General features: G+C 43.1%; 1 protein-coding gene across 4 annotated transcripts in view; it reads right to left on the reverse strand.

The window, feature by feature from the left end:
- Positions 1 to 17345, reverse strand: part of cdk10 (cyclin dependent kinase 10) — a 37990-nt gene that overhangs the window by 15621 nt on the left and 5024 nt on the right. For 3 of the 4 annotated variants that reach the window (XM_070898224.1, XM_070898227.1, XM_070898226.1), the window contains exons 2-9: positions 14446 to 14518; positions 10649 to 10720; positions 8834 to 8936; positions 8314 to 8395; positions 8057 to 8124; positions 6282 to 6334; positions 2639 to 2708; positions 216 to 275 (exon numbers count right to left, since the gene is read on the reverse strand). In XM_070898224.1, coding sequence (XP_070754325.1) covers positions 216 to 275; positions 2639 to 2708; positions 6282 to 6334; positions 8057 to 8124; positions 8314 to 8395; positions 8834 to 8936; positions 10649 to 10720; positions 14446 to 14518 — 581 coding nt within the window. The remainder of the gene's footprint in view (positions 1 to 215; positions 276 to 2638; positions 2709 to 6281; positions 6335 to 8056; positions 8125 to 8313; positions 8396 to 8833; positions 8937 to 10648; positions 10721 to 14445; positions 14519 to 17345) is intronic. The other variant, XM_070898225.1, reaches the window with a different exon arrangement.

Below are 17345 nucleotides of genomic sequence, written 5' to 3' on the forward strand. Positions count from 1 at the left end.
AAAGCATTTCCACTCACAGGCGGCTGTGTCGAGAAATTTCTCCTGGACCATTTGTGATTAAAGATCATTGAACCTTGCCTTCCGTCTCCGTCTATTAACTTTGAGGGTTGCTACACGGATTGGGACGAGTGTCGACCCCTTATATCAGGGGATCCCGCTCGTGGAAAGAGAAGCCTTTCTGCTATCCCCCTACACCATGTAAATAAGATACCTACCACATATCAATAGCTGTAGTCTGGGTCTTTGTTCCCAATAGTAATTCTGGTGCTCTGTACCTAGAATGTAAGAATGAGAAATCCAATCAGGAATTCAAAGCCCCCAAACACAAAGGTCCGGAATTTGCGGTGGGTGATAACTTATGACTGCTTTGAAACTGGCCGCAACGTCAGGATTTAGCGCATGCGCATCCCAACACGGAAATCCTGAAGTTGCAGTCAGTCATTTGTTGCTCCAACACTGGCTGTGCTGTGAACATTCCCCTCCCCCCACCTGGAAATCAGTGAAATCAGAGAAACTGACAAAAACTTCAGCTTTTCCGCAGTAATATCGCTGTTAAATGCCCCATTAAAAGTTAAGATCTTTTTGGATTAGATGTAACTATGGTTTTAACAGCATGTTGACTGCTAAACAAAGGTTATGGTCATGAAAAACTAATTTTAACTTTGTGGAGTGTTAATTTTTAATAAGATTACAATTTATAAGAAACTTAAAAATATATTTATTTTTTAAGTTTGTTCCTATTTATTTCAGGCTTACCTTTCCCCATGTGAAAGCCCCAATCTTTGTTTTGCTCTAACATTTTTTTAAAGTCAGAATAGGTTTCCTATCTGAGAATTCTGCATTGTAATTGGCTGCTTAGACAGCTTGTTGCCATCACTGCAGCACTACACTCGGGATTCCAAACATTGTGCACTGATCTCAACTCAACGTCAAAAAAACTAAACTTCTCGCCATAGAGATCGCAAGATCTTTGTGGGAAGCTTTCTTCAGGGCCAGTGGCGAATGCCTTTGCTTCACCACTGATCGCAAATTATGGGCCATAAAGGCAACCTCCGTTTTTAAATGTTGCACAAGTCAAAATATTCAATATAATTGTTTTAAATAAAGTAACTCATCGGGCCTTGGGTTTTCAAAAATGAAGGCTGTTGGAACATGGCAGGAGTTGCAAATGTCAAAGAAGCATATTTTTGCAGGTTTCTAGTTTTCAAAAGACTTGAGAAATTGTCAGTTTCATCTCTATGACTCATTGATGAGTAGTGATGTCACTGATATGAATAGGGACATTGCAGCCACATTATTATGTACAAACACACTGGGGCCGAAATTGCCCCTTTCGATAAGGCCTCTGACCGCTGGAAAGCGGCGGCCACGGGGCGACGTGGAATGGCAGCTGATTTTCCTTGGATGGGTCGCCATTTTAGAAATTGTTCTTCCTCCGGAGCGGAGCAGTGATGGGACCGCTCCGCCCGCTTTCCCGCCACGGCATGAACGCGCCAACCCCCTACCGTCCGGTGGGGACCCCCTCGCGAAATCGCCCCTTTCCCAAAATTGCCCCGTGGGAGCAGCCCCGCCACCGGCCGGTGCCCCTGACAGCTTTTGCTGTCGGTACACTCTCTATCAAATGGCGGCACGTCCGCCCTTAAAGGGGAGGGCGCACTGCTGTGACCATGTTATTTTTTTTGGCGGCCAACTGCCAGGTCTCCCCGACAATAATGCCCCGGGTTCGGCCGAGCCGCCAACAGGCAGCCTGACACCCCCTCTTGGGTGCCAGGCCGCTGGCCCGGCTAAAGCCCTTGCTGGTGGCCCAGTAGGTGCAACTGAAATGGCTGCAGAGTTTGCAGTGGCTCTCCCCTTTAACTGAAGGGGAGAGACATTGTGATGCATCAGTGCGATGCGGCACATTCACATAAAATAAATGCTGAATTTTCCCGGTATCTCCACCCCATGGATTAAAAAACAGTAGGTGCGCCCCGTCTCTGGCGGAGGGCAATTTCTACCCCATTGGCTTTACAAAGAAATAAGTTTGCAAGTTCTGGATATCATTGCACTACAACTACAGGCCAAGAAAGCTTGAAAATCTTGAAAGTGATCCAGAAACTGGTAGTATCATGTGATGCCTGAAAAGAGGCTGGGATTGGAGTGTTGAAAATACATGCATCTCTCGCTCTGGAGATTGGAGTGTCACACATTGATCAAGATATGACTACACATTGCAAGGATGTATTGTGACCCATTTGTAACTGGAAAGTAACCACATAGCATTAAAAATTAGGTCAGATCTGTGGCTTTGTAGCTCCCTTTTGACAGTCAATGTGAACAAAAATACCACAAAGTTGCAATACATCCGTCACAAAAAAATGACTGAAAGAATGAGATTATTGTAAACTAGTTTAACTTGAATGTGTCTCAGAGGACAACAAAATGAGCACAAAATGCTTTTAAACCCCTTTTTTCACCCAAGAATCTGAGGGGGATCCAATATCGTGCGTTTCATCAAAGTTGGCCTCCAATGTTTAAACAAATTTGCAAGGCAACAATCATGTTGGGTTTTTGAATTGAATCCTGGAGTCAATTGCAAACATGATCTGCAAATTATTTGGACAATTTATACAGCTCAATTAATGGAGGCAGGACTTACCATAGCGTTACTACTTTTGGAGTCATGGGCTTAAGAGGCACTCCATATGCACGTGCCAGCCCAAAATCTGCTGCAATGAAGAATAATACATTTAAAAGGTTTAAAATAGGAAAGCTATGTCACGTACAATCAGTACAACAAAAGCAACATGTATTTAAATAGCACCTTTAACATAGTAAAATGTCCCAAGGCGCTTCACAGTATTATAAGACAAAAAAATTGACAGGCACACAAGGAGAAATTAGGGCAGGTGACCAAAAGCTTGGTCAAAGAGGTAGGTTTTAAGCAGCATCTTGAAGGAGGAGAGAGGGGTAGAGGGGCGGAGAGGTTTAGGCAGGGGAATTCCAGAGCTTAGGGCCTAGGCAACAGAAGGCACAGTATAATCAGGGATGCTTAAGAGGGCAGAATTAGAGGAGCGCATACATCTCAGGGAGGTTGTGGGCTGGAGGAGATTACAGAGATAGGGAGGAGCGAGGCCATGGAGGGATTTGAAAACAAGGATGAGAATTTTGAAATAGAGGTGTTGCTTAACTGGGAGCCGATGTAGGTCAGCGAGCACAGGGGAGATAGGTGAGCGGGCTTAGTGTGAGTTAGGACACAGGCAGATGAGTTTTGGATCGCCTCTAGTTTACGTAAGGTAGAATGTGGAAGGCCAGCCAGGAGTGTGTTGGAATAGTCAAGTCGAGAAGTAACAAAGGCATGGATGAGGGTTTCAGCAGCGGATGAGCTGAGGCAAGGGCGGTGATGGCCGATGTTATGGAGGTGGATATAGGTAGTCCTAGATATTTTGCGGATATGTGGTCGAAAGCTCATTTCAGGGTCAAATATGACACCAAGGTTGCGAACAGTCCGGTTCAGCCTCAGACTGAAGTTGCGAAAAGGGATAGAGTCAGTGGCTAAGGAACGGAGTTAGTGGCGGGGACTGAAAATGATGGCTTCGGTTTTCCCAATATTCAATTGGAGAAAGTTTCTGCTCATCCAGAACTGGATGTCAGACAAGCAGTCTGACAATTTAGAGAATATGGAGGGGTCGAGAGAAGTGGTAGCAAATTATAATTTAAATGGAGAAAAATTGCAAAGTGCTGCAGTACAGAGGGACCTGGGGGTCCTTGTGCATGAAACACAAAAAGTTAGTATGCAGGTACAGCAAGTAATCAGGAAGGCAAATGGATGTTAGCCTTTATTGCAAGGGGTATAGAGTATAAAAGCAGGGAAGTCCTGCTACAAGGGTATTGGTGAGACCACACCTAGAGTGCTGCGTTCAGTTTTGGTCTCCGTATTTAAGGAAGGATATACTTGCACTGGAGGCAGTTCAGAGAACTGATTCTGGAGATGAGGGGGTTGACATATAAAGATAGGTTGAGCCTATACACATTGGAGTTCAGAAGAATGAGAGGTGATCTTATCGAAACATGTAAAATAGTGAGGGGGCTCAACAAGGTGGATGCAGAGAGGATATTTCCACTCATATGGGAACTAGGGGACATAGTCTCAGAATAAGGGGCCGGCCATTTAAAACTGAGGTGAGGAGGAATTTCTTCTCTCGGAGGATGGTAAATCTATGGAATTCTCTGCCCCAGAGAGCTGTGGAGGCTGGGTCATTGAATATATTTAAGTTGGAGATAGAGGCAGATTTTTGAGCAATAAGGGAATAAAGTGTTATGGGGAGTGGGCAGGGAAGTGGAGCTGAGTCCATGATCAGATTAGCCATGATCTTATTAAATGGCGGAGCAGGCTCGAGGAACCAGGTGGCCTACTCCTGCTCCTATTTCTTATGTTCTTATGTAGCGAGGTAAAGGCAAGAAAGAATGAACTTGTATTTATATAGCACCTTCCACAACCTCAAGACATCCCAAAGCGATTACTTTTGACATATAGTCACTATTGCGGCAGCCAATATGAGCACAGCAAGGTCCCATAAACAGCAATGTCATAAATGAAGAACAGATAGTGTGTGGGTGCGAAATATCTATAAAGCAGGGAGGAAAATAGTGAAAAGATTTACAAATTAAAAATTACATTAAAAGCTGCTGCTGAATTTACAACCCAAAGCACAGTCCATATTAATATGTAGAAGGCCTACTGTAATTTTTTTTAAATATGGAATTGATGAAAAGTATTATTGGGCCCAAGTTTCCACATGATTTGCACCTGATTTTTAGGAGCAACTGGTGGAGAACGGACTATCTTAGAAATCGCAATTCTCCACAGTTTTTTTTCTGCCGTTCTAGGCAGGTAGAACAGTTCCACTTTGGAACAGAATTTTTTCTTCAAAAGGGGGCGTGTCCGGCCACTGACGCCTGATTTCAAAGTTTCCACAGTGAAAACGTACTCCAAACTAACTTAGAATGGAGCAAGTGAAGATTTTTGTAGAACTGAAAAAAACCTTGTCTACACATTAAAAAATCAGGCGCAGGTTACAAATTAGGCGTCCAGAACGAGGTGGGGGGGGGGGGGGGGGGGGAGGGAAGTCATTAAATTCTATAATAAATCCTTATTTATACTTATACAAATATTATACAAATAAATCCAATCTGAATAAACATTTATAAGCAAAGAAAAGATTAAATAAACCATCTTCCTACCTGTGTGAAAGTGCTTCAGCCATCGTTCGTTCCCGCTGGGGGGGGGGGGGAGCCGTTCCATTCGTTCCCGCTGGGGGGGGGAGGAGGAAGCCGTTCCATTCATTCCCGCGGGGGGGGGGGAAAGAGGGCGGGAGCTGTTCTGTTCGTTCCCGCGGGGGGGGAAGCCGTTCCGTTCGTTCCCGCAGGGGGGGCGGGGGGGGAGCCGTTCCGTTCGTTCCCGACGGCAGGCGGGGGTGGGGAGGGAAACGGCTGCCTCAACTTTCTGAGGCTTCCTGCACCTTCTCACTGCTGCAAGAAGCCTCCGTGCTGATCATGGAAGGGCAATGTGCATTTATTAAAAAATGTTCAAAAATTAAACAGCTACAAAGAACTACAAAAATGGCCGAGTGCCAATATTTCCTTCACACTGGAAAAAAACTAATTTAAATGGTACCCGCCCCCTCCCACTTACAAAATCGGCACGAGTGTAGGCTCCGCCACCCTGGGCGCCGCGCCAGGCAGACAAAGAGCTGCAGGGCGCTCGAGAATAGCGAGTTTTTTTTTTTAGGCGCCGTTTTAGGCGTGAAAAACGGGCGCCCAGCTCGGAGGGGCACCCGTTTTTTATCGTGTGGAAACTTGGGCCCTTTGTGTCATCATCATCATCATCATAGGCAGTCCCTCGAAATTGAGGAAGACTTGCTTCCACTCTAAAAGTAAGTTCTCAGGTGACTGAACAGTCCAATATGGGAATTACAGTCACATGTCACATGTGGGGCAGAGTGGTTGAAGGAAAGGGTGGGTGGGGAGTCTGGTTTGCCGCACGCCCCTTCCGCTGCTTGCGCTTCTTTTCTGCATGCTCTCGGCAACGAGACTCGAGGTGCTCAGTGCCCTCCCGGATGCTCTTCCTCCACTTAGGGTGGTCTTTGGCCAGGGACTTCCAGGTGCCAGTGGGGTTGTTGCACTTTATCAAGTGTGTAACTTTATTAGTGTGTAACTATTGCTGACTCGAGCAATTTTACAAGGCCAAAAGCTAATTGCACCATTGAAAATAAATACAAATAGGAGGTTACAAATCTTACCTATCTTCACACACCCTTTATCGGTCATCAGCAAGTTGGACACCTTAAGGTCTCTGCAGAAAAGAAAAGCAGTTATTACCAATCTGAAGCTTTGTGTTTAAAAGCTAAAAACAAAGCTTTGTAATTTGTTGGCCAGCTAGTTCCACGGTCATAATGTAACTATCTTAAATCACCTGCGACAAGCTTGTAGAGTTTGATGCATTGATATGAGAGAAGGTTACAGCTGCTACAGGATCTACTTTTTGACAAATCACAGGACGTCAAAAGAGTCTGGAATTTCCTGTCTCATATTCACCAATATTTGCGTTCGGTTCTGTGCAAATCTTGTTGACGGGAACTTGGATCCAAATTACCTGCAGCAATGCACTCAAACGTATTCTCTTACATTTTAGTCTTTATGTTCCAAATGGCTGGACAGAGCTTACATGGCTTACATTTATGGTTGTTTTAGTCATTCCCTAATAAAGTTGATCAAAACTATACATGTGTATGCTAACATTTTTATTTGATTTTTCTTGAAATAATCAAACTTGCTAATAAATTAAACTTTGCTCAAAATCTCACCATAGAAAACTATAAAAAAAACAAATTCAGTAAATCTAGTCATCTGTGGGCCAGCACCAGAAAAATAAACATGGAAGCTGAAGGATTGTTGTAAAGATCCAATTGGTTCATTAATAATCATCATCATCATCATCATAGACATTCCCTCGAAATGAGGATGACTTGCTTCCACGCCAAAGAGGGATGAGTTCACAGGTATTTCAATGAAGGACCTAATATTCTGGATCCCGAACTACATCTTGAAGAATGGAAGATGCCTGTGCGTGGATTCTTTTAACATGTGGTGGCCGTTGCACCCCAGCCACCGCACGGGCTTAGAGCTAGGTATTGGTCCAGTGGCAAGGATTAACCAAGACGACTGGAGACCAGCTCTGCTGCACGGATCTAGTGCACACACATATTGCAGTGTGGGCTGGCCCGTGCTGCCTCTGGGCCCTCGCCTCTTCTGGGCCCCGATCATATCCCTTTATGAACTCTTGCCGTTCCTTCGCCCTGACCTCACCACTCCTGCTGTACCTGCCCGCACTGCAATCAGCTGTCGCCCTCCTGCAGCAGCACGTGCTGCTCCCTGCAGTGGCCCACCACCGTTCGCCACTCCTTCTAATGGCCCCGGCCTGCTGATGGTCTTGTCCTTCAGGGAATAACTCGGTCATCCCTGAAATGGCCTACTCATGACTCCAGTCCCACTAAGTAGTTAACTCTTTAGCTTCGCAGTTGTTAAGATAACTAGGGATAGGCCAGTGTTGGACACATCTGCAGATCACATACAAAGCAAGAACCTTTAATTGTTGTGTTGAACTTATTCTATGTTCTTAAAGTCTAGGTCATCAGGTACAAAGTGATCAATGAACATTTAGGTTTGAATTTAATGTGCAAAGTGCAAGAGCAAGTCTAACTCCACAACCAACACATTAAGGTTTGATTATATTTCATGTTTAGAAAGCTGAAAGATAAAAGAAACCAGTCCATTTGTGAAGGTTGGTGTGTTTAATGCTCTAGCTTCAATCCCTCAATGACTGTTTATTTATTTTCTTGCTGCATCAGATTATTATGGCCTATTGTAGCTATTTCTTCTTCTACTACTCAAGTGTCAAAATGTTTTTTCTATGTATGATAAATGGACCAAATGTTTGAAATTACGGTTTCCAGTCACCTTACATCACTGTCTGGGTTAAAGGTAATTCTGGCACTTTCTTTTTCAATTCACTCACCTGTGAATAATGAAGTTTTCGTGTAGATATCGCAGTCCCTTCAGTAACTGCAGACTTATACATTTCACCTTAAGAAAAATGAAACCAATTTTAGAAAGCCAAGGGAATAGTGACTTTAAAGTCCTGTATAAAACTGAGAATATAAAAGAACAAAAATGAGAATGTGGTGTTTTTATTTGGGAATAAAGGTTACCAAGCTGGGCTTTGAATTTCTTTTGACAAACAACTACTATAAACTTGGACAGTTCTATGTTTACCTGAGCTTCTGAGAACGGTGACTGCATATTTTCCAGAAGACTAGCAAGGTCCTGTTCACAGTATCCCATTACCAGGAAAATACTGTGGGAAAAAATTTGAGATAGAAATGACAAATTCATCTGTCTCCCAATTATCTTCATATACTATCTTAGTAGTTGCATCACTTGATAATACAGGCCAACGGAGTAACAATACATTATCCCAAAGAGTATTTCAAATCTTTTACAGAGGCCTAGATTTTTAACATCCAGTTAGATGAGGCCTTACTTTGAAACCAGGGCACTTCTGATAATGGAGTACTCTCTCAGTACTGCACTGGAGTAACATCAGCACAAACCAGGAATGATGCATTTGATGTGGCAGGAAATAAATTAAGCTTCACTGAGTGTAAACTTTTAATTAAAAAAGAATAATGGTAGTCACATATCAACAATAATCATACAAACTTCTGGTTAGTTTAAATCTTACTGGTTGCAGATGAAAAGACGACATGTTTGTGTTATGATTCAAATCACTAACCTGTCCAAGTGATTTCCTACCACTACTTCTTTTAACTCCACAATATTAGGGTGCCGCAGTTTAAGGAGCAGATTAATCTCTCTCAAACTACTGATAGGGATTCCTGCAAATGAAGAAAAGAAACATAGAAACTTGTATGTGCAGCTGATGCAATTTTATTGTATCCATTTCTATTGGTGCTTATACTTACATTACAACATTACATTCCAACAGTGACAACACTTCAAAAAGTACTTCGTTGGTTGTAAAGCACTTTGGGAGATCCGGAGTTCGTGAAAGGCACTATATAAATGCAAGTCTTTCTTTTTTTTTAATTTCATTGTACCCAGTTCTATTTGTGTTTATACTTATTTTCTGTTTCTCCCTACATGAGTGGACCTGGAGGCTTGGAAGGAGCTGTTTTTAGTGTTGTTGCGTAATTGGTGGACAAATCAGAAATTAAGATTTGTTAATATCAACAACTTGAGATTGTTGAAAACTGATTCAAATTTGATATGTAGTCTCCAAGGTTCCATGTCACACACATATAAGGCCCACAAAGAGAAAAAGCTTGGAAACTCCTATGTTAATACATTGTTTTCATTATGTTTTAATCCACATTAGCAATCCAGTTTGCAGAGTGATGCCAGTAAGCATCGTGTTCAATGATGATGAGTGAACACACATAATTAGTGATAAAACTAATGCTTAGTAGGATAATAATAGTGACTGCCATTTTAGGCTACAAGTTATCATGTAAAGGACATCAACTGGGACATTGACCCAGGCGTTACAACAACCTATCGATCATTTCCATAAACAAATTGGTTCACTACTGTAACCCTTTACCCCCACCCCCACAATTAGTTTCTCATTGAAAAGAACCAATTGCATTGTGACACCAATAGGAGCATTGTGTCAGCCGTGGCTCAGCGGGTCAGAAGGCTGTGGGGTTCAAGCCCCACTCCAGAGACTGGAGCACAAAAGTCTAGTCTGACACCACAAGGCCCCCATCTGCTCTCAGGTGGACGTAAAAAATCCCATAAAGAAAGAATTGGAATTATATAGTGCCTTTCACGACCACCGGACGTCTCAAAGCATTTTGCAGCCAATGAAGTACTTTTGGAGTGTAGTCACTGTTGTAATGCGGGAAATGCGGCAGCCAATTTGCGCACAAGCAAGCTCCCACAACCAGCAATGTGATAATGATCAGATAATCTGTTTTTTTGTATGCTGATTGTTGAACTAGTGCCATGGGATCTTTTATGTTCATCCAAAAGACAGCACCTCCAACAGTGCAGCACTCCCTCAGTACTGCACTGTCAGCCTAGATTTTTGTGCTGCAAGTTCCTGAACCCACAACCTTCTGACTCAGAGGCGAGAGTGCTAACCACTAAGCCACAGCTGACACTGTGTGGCAATCTTTCAAAGAGGAGCAGGGGAGTTAACCCCAGTGTCCTGGCCAATATTTATCCCTCAATCAACATCACTAAAACAGATTATCATTATCACATTGCTGTTGTGGGAGCTTGCTGTGTGTAAATTGGCTGCCGTGTTTCCATCACATCAAAAAGTATGTGTAAAGAACTTTGGGAAGTCCGGAGTTCATGAAATGCGCAAGTCTTTCTTATTTTTCTTTTATCAATAACTGGAGTAACTGGCAAAATAAGCTCATCAAATAAGACCAAAGTAATAGTGGTTTAAAAAATACACTCAGTATGCAATCAATTTCAGACATTATTGTTAAACGGTCTAGCAAGTTTTAAAAAAGTGAATTCAGTTAGTTGCAGCAAGTTAAACAAGCCATTGGTTTTAATTTTGATATTCCTGACTTACCATCCCTCTCTTTATCCATTCGAACCTTCTTAAGGGCAACAATTTCATCACTTTTTGTATCATGGGCTCGATCTAAAGCAAAATGAACAGTTAATGTAGAAACTACTACCTTGCAACTTATCCAAGATCAACACAATAAGGTCAAATTATCATAGTTGAATTAAAAAAGGCTGGTATTCAGAGTTTCATCGGAGCCAGACTTGAGGAACTCAACAACAAACAAATGTTTCTGTAGTGCTCATTACATATAAAAGAGACATCTCAAAATGCTTTGCATGGCAGTGGACATCTGGTACGGAGGTAGGGTGAGTGGGAGAGAATGGAAGAGGATCAGGCGGGGGCAAAAACACAGTGAAGAAAGAGAGTCTTAAAGAGATTCTTGAAGGCACGTTAGGAGCTAGTAAAGTGGAGATGCTGAGGGAATGGGTTCCGGGTGGCAGAGGAAAGGCGGCTTAAGAAGCATCCACTAATGGTCAAGTGGAGGGAATGAGGAAGGAGAAGTCGGCTAGTGTCGGGGGACAGAAGGTGCACACAGCGACATAGGACTGGAAGAGATTATAAAAGTAATGAAGAGTGAGATGAGAACTGATCTGGCCGAGGTAAACTGGAATCAAAGATTGGCAGACAAAACTGTAATGGAACAATGAGCTGCCTTTAAAGAGGAAATAGTTCAGGTAGAGTTGAGGTATATTCCCACTAGGGGGAAAGGCAGCGCAACTAAAGTCAGGGCTCCCTGGATGATGAAACAAATAGAGAATATGATGAAGCAGAAAAAAAGCACTTACCTCAGATGTCGGGTTGCAAATACATCCGAGAATAAAGCTATATATAGAAAGGTCAGAGGAGAAGAAGTAAAAAGAAAATAAGAGGGGCAAAGAGAGGGTATGTGAATAGATTGGTGGTAGCTGGTGTGCAACGGCCACCCCAAATTAAAAGAATTCCCGCACAGGCATCTTCCACCCTCTAGAATGAAGTTCGGGACCTGGAACGTCAGGGATCTTAGAACTCATATTAGTGTGGAAGCAAGTCATCCTAGACTCCGAGGGACTGCCTCAAAGAGAGAGAGCCAGCATAAAAGGTAATCCAAAAGTCTTCTACAGGCATATAAACAGTAAAAGGGTAGTAAGACGAGGGGTGAGGCCGATTAGGGACCAAAAAGGAGACCTATGCATGGAGGCAAAGGGTATGACTGAGGTACTTAATGAGTACTTTGCATTTGTCTTCGCCAAGGAAGAGGATGCTGCCATAGACATAGTGAAGGAGGAGGTAGTGGTGACACTTGATAGGATAAAAATTGATAAAGAAGACGTATTAGAAAGGCTGGCTGTACTTAAAGTAGATACATCACCAGGAGCAGATGGGATGCATCCTCAGGTGCTAAGCGAATCGAGGGCAGAAATCGCGGAGGTACTGGTAATAATATTCCAATCCTACATAGATACAGGGGTGGTGCCAGAGGACTGGAAAATTGCAAATGTTACACCATTGTTCACAAAAGGGTGTAAAGATAAACCCAGCAACTACAGGCCAGGCAGTTTAACCTTAGTCGTGGGGAAGCTTTTAGAAACAGTGATCAGGGACAAAATTGTCACTTGGATAGGTGTGGATTAATTAAGGAAAGCCAGCACAGATGTGTTAAAGGCAAATCGTGTTTAACCAACTTGATCAAGTTTTTTGATGAGGTAACAGAGAGACTTGATGAGGGCAAAGCAGCCGAGGTGGTGTACATGGATTTCCAAAAGGCATTCGACAAAGTGCCACATAATATGCTTGCCAGCAAAGTTGAAGCCCATGGAATAAAAGGGATAATGGCAGTATGGAAATGAAATTGGCTAAGTGACAGAAAAGAGAGAGTAGTGGTGAACGGTTGTTTTTCGGACTGGAGGAAGATATACAGTAGTGTTCCCCAAGGGTCGGTACTAGGACCACTGCTTTTCTTGATATATATTAATGACTTGGATATGGGTGCACAGGGCACAATTTCAAAATGTGAAGATGACACAAAACTTGAAAGTATAGTGAACAGCAAGGAGGATAGTGATAGACTTCAAGAGGACAGAGACAGGCTGGTAGAATTGGCGGAGACGTGGCAGATGAAATTTAACGCAAAAAAGTGTGACGTGATACATTTTGGTAGAAAGAATGAGGAGAGGAAATATAAACTAAAGGGTACAATCCTAAAGGGGGTGCATGAACAGAGAGACCTAGGGATATATGTGCACACATCATTGAAGGTGGCAGGGCAGGTTGAGAAAGAAGTTTTAAAAAGCTTACAGGATCCTGGGCTTCATGAATAGAGGTATAGAGTACAAAAGTGTGGAAATGATGATGAACTTGTATAAAATACTGGTTCGGCCTCAACTGGAGTATTGTGTCCAATTCTGGGCACCGCATTTTAGGAAGGATGTGAAGACCTTAAAGAGGGTACTGAAAAGATTTACGAGAATGATTCCAGGGATGAGGGACTTCAGATACTTGGGATAGACTAGAGAAGCTGGGGTTGTTCTGCTTACAGCAGAGAAGATTGAAAGGCAATTTGACAGAAGTATTCAAGATCATGAGGGGTCTGGGCAGAATAGATAGAGAGAAACTGTTCCCATTAAAAGAAGGCGTCGAGAACCAGAGGACACAGATTTAAGGTGATTGGCAAAAGAACCAAAACTGACATGAAAAATAAATTTACACAGCGAGTGGTTAGGATCTGAAATGTACTGCCCGAAAGGGTGATGGAGGCAGACTTAATCACTGCTTTCAAAGGGGAGTTGGATAACACCTGAAAGATAATAAATTGCAGGGCTACGGGGAAAGGGACTAGCTGAAGCACTCTTGCTCAACGGGCTGAATGTAACCATTTTATGATTCTATGAGGTCATGGAGGCTTTTGAAATTGAAAACGGAAATCCGTTTGATTTTATAAGGCATGAGAGAGGCCTTCAGCGACCGGTGGGCACCACAGGAACTGGTGGATAGTGCAGATAATTTAATTTAGGTTTCCTTTGTTTTTGCTTAAGTTCTTTATCTGATGAGCCCCTATAAACAGGGGGCACTTTTGTTATTTTTTTTTTTCTGTTTGATGACACTGGGACAACCCAGTGTCTCCTTATAGTTTAATTAAGAAAAGGCATATAATTCTGGAATTCCTTAGTAAGCACGGTCTGGTTGCTGCCATTGCCACAGGAACCAAGACAGGTTGCCTGAATGAGTATCGATAGGAAATTTTATATGTATGTATATTTTATTTAATGTATATTTCTGTATGTGTGTGTGATAAATATATATACATACATACACACACACACAATATCAATTTCATGTACAAGAGTTAAATCATTGATAAGATAACAAAGTGAGTTATAAAGTGAGTTATACTGATCTTGTTATCCCAATGGAAAATTAACTCGTTAGTAAAGAAGCCAATTTATTATAAAAGTACAAGTCTAATTAGATGCTCCTCTTAATTTAACCTTTGGTATAATCATATAATGCATAAATGTGTGAATTCACAGAGTCAGGGTGAGAGAAATGTATAAAAAGTGTCCCAACTAAAATGGGTATTTTGATTAACAGAATGATCAGCCTGAAATACTGAGCTCAGAACTGTAAAGCACGAGTCCATCAGGTGTGGTTGTAAGTACTATCTTTTAAGTGTATGTTTAAATAAGATTGTTTGTACTATATGCTTAATAGATTTATGAACATTTCAAGAATCTAGTTGATTTTGAAAAGATAGAACATCTAAATCACACATAAAAACCATCCTCTAACACAAATATAAAAGTTTATTAAACTGGACTTACACACAATGCCATAGGTTCCTTCACCGATACGATTTAACTTTACAAATTCTTTCACACTTCTGCCTCTTCCCAGCTGCAAAGTAAAAACATAAACAATCCATTTCACACAAATGAGTTTCAGTCCAGGGAATTTGTATTATGGCTATAAGTAACTTCTTCCATCTTAAAAGATCCTTCCAGCAGATAACAGACAAATTCAAGCACATGAAGCGGGAGTTGCTCAGGTACCTCAAATCGCTCAGTTCCTCCAGAAGCCAATGATACTCCACAAGCCACAGTGATAACTGTCCTCCTCAGACATCCTCAAGCCAAAAGACATGCATAAACATATCACTGCTATGTCCTTGCTCTCATTTTCACACTGAAATACTTCCCAAAAAGTCTAAGGGTGAAACCTAGGGCTCTAAACAAGAAGAATAATGGAAGAAAATTTGTGATTAAACTATCATAACTGCACCTTACTGCAAAAATGTAGGTGTCCTAACTTGGATACTGAATATAATGCTTAAGGTTCACGAAGTCCACTTCTCCCTGTGAGTTCAATGCTGGAAAGGATACAACCAGACTTGCATGCTTCTGTACATTTTTTGTTCCTGCCCCAGATCCAACTATTCTGGACAGGGATCCAGAATGTCACAAAACTATGACAAATAATGAGATGCCTTGAGACCTGACTGCTGGGCCTATTCCTGGATCCACAAGTCAGCACAACTGTTATTGCTAGAAACAAACAGATGCACTTCCCCTGCTATGTCAAAGCTGTACCTCCCCTGCCCCACAAACATATAGGACCCGAAATCGGTCATTGCATAAGGTCCGCCCATTTATCGGCGGTATGCCAGCGGTGCGTCATTTCAAACTGCTGGCATACCACCAAGACCGAAGAGCGCAATTTTGGTCAATTTTTTTTCGGCGGTATGCGAAAGGTCTGCAGCGGACAGTAGGTAACATTGGAGTCGATCCAGATTGACTTCCTTTTCGATGGATGGTGTGGCACTGAGCTGCGCATGCGCAATTTTTTTTTCTTCCGTTTTTTTCACAGAAGCTTTTTAACCGCAATTTCGGGGGTCAGGGGTCACCCGCGCATGCACAGAGAGTTGAAGTCGAGGGAGAGAAAATGAGAAGGAGCAGCAAGCTCATCAAGGGTCAGTTGGTTTAAAAATACATTGCAGAGTTAAAAGATATTCATAACAAATAATTATACGGTTTGAACAATAGTAAGACATATTTTACAAAGCAAAAATCATAACGTAAATATAATGAAAATGTTTTTTTTTTTAAGTCGAAGGGCAGGAACATTGAAAAGGATGGGAGGTTGAGAGTGTCCACCTTCGACGAGACGGAGTTACCTGCCCTTCGAGAATATTACAGAGAGGTACTCCGAGCTAACGAAGGGTGGTCATGGAAACCCTCCCCAAAGGAGTACAACAGGATATGGACGAGATTGGGAAGACTGTGTCCTCCACAAGTACTATGGTACGCACTGGGGGAAGGTGCCATAAGAGGTGGAACGACCTGATGAGGGTAGCAAAAGTAAGTAATGATTTTATTTATGCACCCACCATGTGCCATGTAAATGTAGGTTCAGTGTCACATGGATGATGTTATTTATCTTAAGGTTACGGCGATGTATTCGTGCTTTCAGGCAAGGACGAGAGGATCAACACAGTGTTTTAATGCGTGTGTGTGTATGACCTGGTCTGTCTGATGTTAAATGTATTGACTTTCATTTACTTCACTCTCTGCAGAAGACGTCTGCAATAGCAGCCGAGTGGCGTATGGGCCGGGGGGGGGAACGAGGGGGGAGGTGGACCCACAATCCAAGAACCATTGACAGAAATAAAGATCCGTGCCCTGTCCCTGGCCGGGGATAGCAACCGTGCCAACACCAGTATTGGAGCTGACACACCCACACAGAATGGTCAGTTTAATACAATCCCCGGTCCATGTTGTGGTCCTGTCATGTCATGTAATGTAACTGTAATGATGGCCTCATGTAATGTTGGCCTCATGTGATGTACTGCAATGTTAGGGGCATGTAACGCAATGCATATATGTATTGTCTGTCTGCGATATGTAATACAGCAGTGGTGGACATTTAAGTAAGACTGCGATAAGTCACTGTATTATGTACTCATGTAATCCTGACCCCTCCCCTGGTGCCAAGCATTTTTAATTGTTTTGTACTTCCAGATTCGGACGATTCAGACCACATCTCCACAGAGAGACCAGACAACAGACCTACTGCCTCCATCTCTTTCGTTACCCATCCCTCTCCCGACTTCACCACTGGCAGAGATGATGAAGATGAAGAGGAGGAGCCGCTGATCCTGGAGCCAGTAGGTGGCGGTGGAGACGGAGGAGAATACACCAGTTCCATGTGGGCCACCACCGAGGCTGTATTCAGGGGGTTCCCCCATGGCGCCTCTGATTCTACGGGGCTGTGCAGCAACGCACCCCCAGTGTTGCAGTGCCTTTGCCTAAGCGATGGAGGTTGGTGCAGAAAAGGTCAGTTGCTGCATGACAGACAGGAGTGTACCAGGACATGGTGCGCCTGTCACAGGCCAGTGTCGACATAGTTCGAGAGCTGCTCAAGGCCATGGCTCCGATAGCCACAAACATTGCGGCTCTATCAGAGCGGCAGTCGGAGGATATGTCGAGTCTGATCACCGCAATGGAGCGGACTGCCAATGCCATCGAAGTCATGCGGCAATCGACAGGATCAGGACATAGCGCGCAATCCCCCCTGTGCCATAGTAGTCGGGTCAACAGCACCCGAGGATGGGGAGCTGCCAATATCTTCTAGCCCTGAAGCCATGCCTTCCAGATCACGAGCTTCTCCCGAGGCCCCATTTATTGCACCTGCAAAGTCCGATCTCCAATGAAAGCAACAGCACTTG

The sequence above is a fragment of the Pristiophorus japonicus genome, chromosome 13 (genome assembly GCF_044704955.1).
Source record: "Pristiophorus japonicus isolate sPriJap1 chromosome 13, sPriJap1.hap1, whole genome shotgun sequence".
In the NCBI taxonomy this organism is placed as follows: Eukaryota; Metazoa; Chordata; class Chondrichthyes; family Pristiophoridae; genus Pristiophorus; species Pristiophorus japonicus.